Source organism: Cajanus cajan, chromosome 1, assembly GCF_000230855.2.
Source record: "Cajanus cajan strain Asha chromosome 1, NIPB_CcT2T_4, whole genome shotgun sequence".
Classification (NCBI taxonomy): Eukaryota; Viridiplantae; Streptophyta; class Magnoliopsida; order Fabales; family Fabaceae; genus Cajanus; species Cajanus cajan.
The window spans coordinates 6,663,375-6,670,805 of NC_138517.1; the positions used below are offsets into that span (position 1 = coordinate 6,663,375).

A 7,431-nucleotide genomic window follows, 5' to 3' on the forward strand; every position below is an offset into this window, starting at 1 on the left:
ATTTTAAAAATTAACAACTTACAATTAATGGTGATTTATAATTGAGTGAGAGAGAAAATTATTTTACATCAATAATATATCACTTATTTCTCTTGATTTCTAAACTTAAAAACTATCCATTTTATTTTCTATATATACAAACACTTTTAATTTCTTTTTTATTTTTATTATTAAAAAGAAAAAGTTAATGCCATTAATAATGAATTACATGGAATTGATGACATATCACTAACATATATTGCACTTTAAATTTTACTCTATATTTGTACTATTTTATATTATGTTCTATACTTTGTATAATTTTTAACTTTTAATTTCTATACTTAAAAAGTTATCAATTTTAGCCTTTATGAGTTTTCTTTTATACATATGTATTTTATTCTATCGCATCCATATGAATTGTTTTTTTAATTATTTAGTCCGCTTTGACATTATCTAGCTCCTTTCTTCTTGCTCCTCATCTTCTTAGCTCCCACCCTTTGTTTTCTCATGAACTCCCCTTTAATTTCCTCTTGTTACATTAGGATACTCGCTTCAATAGTGAGAATTTGGTATATTATTTTAATTTTACACCACACAACTCTTAGAAACATGAAAGTTTGCAATTTGTTTGATTTCTATATCACATAATATTTTGTCATATTGGTGCCAAAATCCACCTCAATTAGGTAGTAATGCGTGAGAAAAATATTTTTGTTTTCAAAATTTTCACGTTTTAACAATTTTTTTTATTTTTAAATTCTGTAGTAGCATTAAAGAACATAGAGATATGACAACTGAAGACAATTTAAAGTATAAAAATTTGTACATATAAAACTAACATGATACTTACAGCATTTGATGTAACACAATTAAAATGATTGATTTGATACATTATATATATCAAAGTGTTTTATAAAATAAGATTTTTTTTAGGTTCGTTCCTGGAGTATCCACCGCCGACAGCAGTGACTAATCTCCTCGTCATTGTAATGATTAATAACACAAATAACTACTCGGAAATGTATCTAAATTTTGTAACTTCTAGACTTTCCAATTTAATAATGAGAATTAATTGATGTAAGAGGATTTAAAACAATCAAAATCTGAAGAAAAAAAAAAGAGAAAAAAATATTAATGGGAACTAAAACATAAAAAAAATTGTTGTCACAAGGATTAAAGTACTAAAGTGAGTATTTGTAAGCTCATAGACTGAAGTGAGAAATCACAACCATATTATTTCACTTATTCAATGGCTGCATACTAAGGTTCTAGCTAGCTGTTAGCAACTAAGAGCAGATTGAGTTAATGCATGTCACAACAACAACGTATGATATTACATTCACTCAATGCTATATATCTAGCTGAGACATTTGATTCAAACTACAGACTTAATTATTTCTTCATAGTCAGAAGCCTCTACGAAAACAAGGTCGAAGGCCTCATGCTCAGTGAGATTCAACCGTCTTCCACTCTCACCATTGTTAGCATCAAACCTCCCAATATCCAAACAAACGGAAGAGCCATTGATACAAAACACAAGCTTATATCCAAAATTGTATTTCTCAATGTGGAATGTGCCACTACGGGTTTGTTGCCCTGGATGATCTTCAGGACCACCAATTCCCACACATGCCTTTTCAATTTCATTGTCCACAAACACCACCCATTTCGAGGATTCAGCACACCCTGGCTTCCATGCAAACTCAATTTCCAGTGGGGTACCTACAGGGATATATATTTGCGGAAACTTCAAAACATATAAATGACTTAACACACAATTAATTATGTTATTACTATAAAGTATTCATTAACTTTATCAATAATTAATGTCTGTCAAAAAACTTAATTAACTACTAATAAAAAAGAATATTACATAGTCTTGAATTATATGATTCTTAATAATTAATCTTCATATGATATATATGTAATATAGTGTTATTAATTTTTTGTAGTAGATTGAAAAACTTAAAGATTCATTAGGATCATGCATGAATATTTGGTGATTCTTAGTTAATAATTTTTCTTTGAATAGAGTTTCTCTTTTTAACTATATTATTTTATCTAAATATTTGAAGTTGAGATTTTATTTAAGGGATTGAGTTTATTTATGATGTTGCATTTAACATATATAATTAATGAAATGAAATTATTGATGAGTACCTGTAAAGATGATGCCAGGGCTTATTCCAGGTATCTTGAATCTCACTGGAAGACCACGAACCACTTCTGAAAAGTCTTGCAAAACAGTAACTGGGCACCTTGAGTTTGCAGTCTTGCCAAGTTTCACTCCACCACCAGCTGCCCCAAATAATGCTGGCATAATGTAGTATGTAGCACCAGGGAAAATGGGCTTGCCTTTGGTATCCACAACTTGTTCAACTTCATTTGAGAAAGCTAATGGAAGGTTAGTTAAGAAAGCAAAGAGGGGGAGGAAGGAGAGTGTAAGAAGTAGCACTGGCTTCATGGTTAAGTATATATTGCTAGAAATGTTGTGTACTAGTGTGTTTTGCTGGATTTGCCTTAGCTCTATATATAGTTACACATATGCAGCTAGTGCACGTGTTTCAATTTGAAAATTAATATGATGCATTAATTATTACATATACAATCCAATTTTGGGCAGAGATCTAGAGAGGAAAAGAATACAAATTAATCAGAAAGAGTTCAGAAGTGAACTATACGTGGTAGGTAATAAATGGGTATAGCTAGAGAGAAAGGGTGTACATGCATGTGATATCGATATAAGAAATTGAAGAGAGATATGAAAAGGATAAGATTGAAATGAGATGAACGAGTGAATCAATGTATGACTATATATTTAATTATTCTACTTGTAATATAGGTAGAGAAATATAAAGAAAAGAAAGATACAAATGAAGATCGATCTGCATGGTTGTAGTTTAAAATTATATATATACACACGCATGTACGGCAATTGGATAAGGATGGAAGTATTGACAAATTAGGATTTAAATTAGGGTTTTCTATAAATTTAATTTATTTTGAATTAAGGGTATATATTTTTATTTCTTTGTTCTATATAGTTTTATTTTAGAAACTGGATTCATTTTATAATTTTAAATTATAGGAATATATATAATAGTTTTTTGGGTACAATATATAGTATTATAGGGATGAGACCTAGAAATTAATTTACTGTTTTTATTTTATATCTTACCAACGAATTAGGCTTATTTGTAGCAATCCCACAATAGAGGGCACGACCAGTTTTATTTTTTTTAATAATAGTACAAGTTATAAATACTCACTGAGATTTGAAATAAAATAATTAATGACCTATTTATTAGTGGATAAAAGACAGTTTACTTTTCTTTTTCGTTTTTTAACAAATTAATGTTTTTTTTTTTTTTCGTTCCTAGAGTATCCACCACCGATAATAGTGACTAGTTTTCTCGCTACGTTAGATGCACTTCAAAGGGTGGGATAGGTAGCCTCAAGATTTAACGCGGCTACATACACAAGGCAGAATTCGAACACTTGACCTTACTTAAGCGTGGATCAATTCCTTACCCTGAATCACACGCTTGAGATTACAAATTAATGCCCATTAATGCAACGGAACTCGATCACAAATATAAATTATTTATTGATTATCAATTTTTGGACATTAGATATACTATGCCCATAAAAAGATTAAAAAAAAAAGAAAGTCTATGCATAAGGAGTTGAATAAAATAGATTGATGAGCTCCACGAAGAAGAGGAATCTTAAATTTAGTATTAGGATTTATTAAATAAAATAAATTAAAGAGAGGTTATTAAATTACGGATGAATGCTTCGCGGCTCGGGGAGGATTATTTTATTTGTCACGTGGAACACACACAACCTCTCTTTTATTTATTTATTTATTTATTTTTTTATAAATTTCGGAGAACCATCAAAGATGGGAATGGGATTAGATCCTGGAGATTGAGACTCCTATCATTTGCGGGGCATCAGGGTGTTCGTAAGTTTTGATAATCCAATAAAATCCACTGTATGAAATAAATAAATTAAGTTTGTTTAATTTATTTATTAATTTAATTCAAATCAAATAAATTTAGTTTAGTTAGTTTGATCATAAACTTGCACTTCACAAATTTCTTAATTTGAGAACCGAATTGATTAAAATTATTATCTTCATAATTATTTTATAATATCATAATTTTATTAATGACACGATATTGTTATGTCACTCACACTTTATGAATAAATCTAGTCAAGTATCAAATTATACTAGTTTTTTTTTAAATAATATTATGATCTTATTAGTTAAACAACACACTTGTACTATATTCGGTCAAGAGAAGTGAAATAAGTGAAAAATAATGTGAAAAAAAATATGAGAGAAATATAAATGAGTAAAAATAAATAAGAAATAGACTAAAAATTTGATTGTTTGGCTTAAGAGAAATAAGTTAGAAATAATATTATGTATGTTTGGTAAGATGGAAAGAAATATATGAGAAATAATATATATATAAAATAAAAAAGAAGAAATAAATAAATAAAATAAAGTAAAAATAAGTAAAAAAAATAGAAAATAAAAAAATGAGAGATAAAGTATATAAAATTAAAAAGAGAAAATAAATAAGAAAATCAAGAAAGGAATAAAAAAATAAAAAAATATTTTATTTTTAATAAATTTTTTTTTATTTTAATCAATTAAATTAAAAAAAAATTCAGTTGATTTTAGTGATATTGTGATAACATTACAATCTTTTATTCGAACGAATTAATAAATAATGAATGTTTTCTTTTAATCGAATGCGAGAGACTTTAAAAAAAAAAAAACAAAGAAATAAGAATAAAACAAACATTTAATCTAATAAATGTGTGACTTATTCAAATGAATTCGTCGGTAGGACAAATTTATTCATCATTTCTTGTTAGTTAAGCGTGAAAATAAAATGGTGTGAGATCATATTTTTTATTTCTTACCTCTCTCATTTTTCACATAACAAACACATACTAATTTTCACTTTTTCATTTCCATTCTTTTTTCTAGGCTGTATAGAGACTAAATGAGAGGGGAAAAAATTAAATTATAATTTTGATCTCTATAAAGTTTATCCTATATTTTTAAATATTCAATATAAATAGATTCTTTAATTTATAAAATATATAATCTTGATCTCTTCAATAAATATTCATTCATTAGTCATTAAAATCGTAATATTAATTATAATTTAATATTATATAAATGACTTAAGAATCAATATTTAATAATCTTTAAACTAAAGTTTACTTCAATTCTCATTTTTATCTCATAAAAGTGAAAAATGAGATAAAAATAAGAACTAAAAGTATAATTTAATTTAAATATTATCAAATATTAATTATTGTGTCATTTATATAAATTACTTTTTCCCTTCATTTTATTTAACTAATTCAATTTGGTTTACTTATAATATTAAAAGGTTTAATTGTATCTTAATTTTTAAAATAATATAATGTGTATTATTTTTTATTTAATTGAAACTAACAATGTTAGCTCTTTATACACGTGATAAATTAAAAAAAAATTACATACATCACTATAGGTATAAAAATTTAACGTTATTAGTTTTAATTGGATGAAAAGAAATACATCACATCGTTTTTTAAAAAAAGTTTAAAGACTAAATAAATCTTTTAATAATAAAGAGACTGAATTGATCTAATTTATAAAATAAAAAAAAAGATATAAAAAGAAAACAATTCAACATGAAAATACTATAGTTTAGCCTTGCAAAATGGGAAAGACTTACACCTGCAAATGTTGTTCCTTGTTGTGAATGCAACATGAAATATGATTATACAATAAGAAAGGCTTACTGCATCATCTTGTCTTTCTCAAAGCAATTAGAGGGAGCTTCAAATTGTTCTAATTGATTCTAGATACATGCTAGAGGGGGAGACTTTCACATATGTAGCTAGGGTGGGATTTTAAACTTAAAACACAATAACAAAACTAAAGCAACAAAAATTGTTCTTCACTATAGATGAATAAGAAATAGAATCATGGCTAAAAGCAAGAGACATGACAACTTCAACAGTAGAAATCAGCATCGATCAGGTCTGCCAAAAAATAAAAAGTCAAATAAATTTGACCTGAAAATCAAATAAAATATGTCTCTTCCATAGGCTGAAGTACTATTAATTCTAGCACGACACATACATAAACAACGAAGTACCGATTTTGATACGGACACAAACATAACTAATATTTAAATTTTAAAATATAAAACAAGAAAACTATATATATATATATATATATATATATATATATTAATTTTTATATGATACATATTTCTTAAAAGTTAAAACAACCTCACAAAATATAAAAAAGAATAAATGTATTATGAGCTTTATAATATTTATAAATTAATTGACTATTAATTTTTTGTAATATAAATGTTAGATAAATATTTAGGGAACGTGTCAGCTTATTCTCTTGTGTTTAAATCGTGTAAAAAATGTTCAAACTGTATTGGAAAGTGTCAAAATAAAAAACTGATAATCTTAATTGTAATATAATAAATAGATGTCAAATTTCTGTTCGTATATATTTTTAATAAGTATTGTGTAAAATGCATCTGCACGACATTTTATAAATGTGTCATAAGTTCATAACTTGCTTTCAAATTTGAGAAATTCAATATTTTGGCTTCTGAATGACAGGAAGTGCAAAAAACACTTTTTATTTACTGCTTTGGTGCAAACCTGCGTATGTTTGGTGGGCCTATTTTCTTCCTCTTTTCACCTAAACTTTTCTGAACGTTATTTTCTTATGTGTCTTGAGACAAGAAAGAAAAAATGTTGTGTGTCTACTCTTGGACACGTATGCTCTTGAACTTAAAAAGCCTTTCTCTTTCAACATCTATGACTCAAATGGTATATATTGTTTACTAGCTTACATGGTTGCAGCATAGCCAGGCAATTATTTACATCCTCTTAATCCTTTCTGACCACTCTGCTTGACTGAACTCTTTAATTACTGTTCTACTTTTCATGCAATCTTTCCAAATTGATCCAATTCGAATGAAAATGGTTGAATTGAACAAAAGGGTATGTTAAAATCACCAAGCTTTTTCACATCGATCTTTGACTAATATGTTGTTACATATTTCCTCTGCTTCTCCCACACCAATTGAAATTCGTCATCATTACAAAGTTTATCATCATCACGGTTACTAATTACACCTTGCATCTGACTAGGGAAAACCAAACATTAAATTCAATGGGGCCACTTTGCCTATTAATTTTCGAAGTTGTCATGGTCACCAAGGCAAGGCAAGGCAAAGCAATGCAATGACACCGTTCATGTTTTATTCACCACAAATTTACTTCATCAGATTTTCTTGGTCGAGAAAGGTCCACCAACTTCACTGCTTTCATCATTATCAATTAATAGTATAGTCTTCCCACCTCAAGTTAATCAACCTACCTTCCAAGCATGGGGTTCCC

General features: G+C 27.4%; 1 protein-coding gene across 1 annotated transcript; it reads right to left on the minus strand.

Moving 5' to 3' along the window:
- Positions 1–1,192: 1,192 nt before the first annotated feature.
- Positions 1,193–2,591, minus strand: LOC109792384 (kunitz-type trypsin inhibitor-like 2 protein). The gene is made up of 2 exons (XM_020351791.3): positions 2,143–2,591; positions 1,193–1,704 (listed from the first exon to the last, which is right to left on the minus strand). Exons 1-2 carry the CDS (start codon positions 2,444–2,446, stop codon positions 1,358–1,360), a joined length of 651 nt encoding a protein of 216 aa, XP_020207380.1. The 5' UTR covers positions 2,447–2,591; the 3' UTR covers positions 1,193–1,357.
- Between the last annotated feature and the right edge of the window lie 4,840 nt (positions 2,592–7,431).

Excerpts from the sequence above, each read along its gene's own strand:
- LOC109792384 (XM_020351791.3), bottom strand. The coding sequence starts at position 2,446 with ATGAAGCCAGTGCTACTTCTTACACTCTCCTTCCTCCCCCTCTTTGCT. Across the intron at positions 1,705-2,142 it reads CCCTGGCATCATCTTTACAG|GTACCCCACTGGAAATTGAG; the intron begins GTACTCATCAAT and ends ATATCCCTGTAG.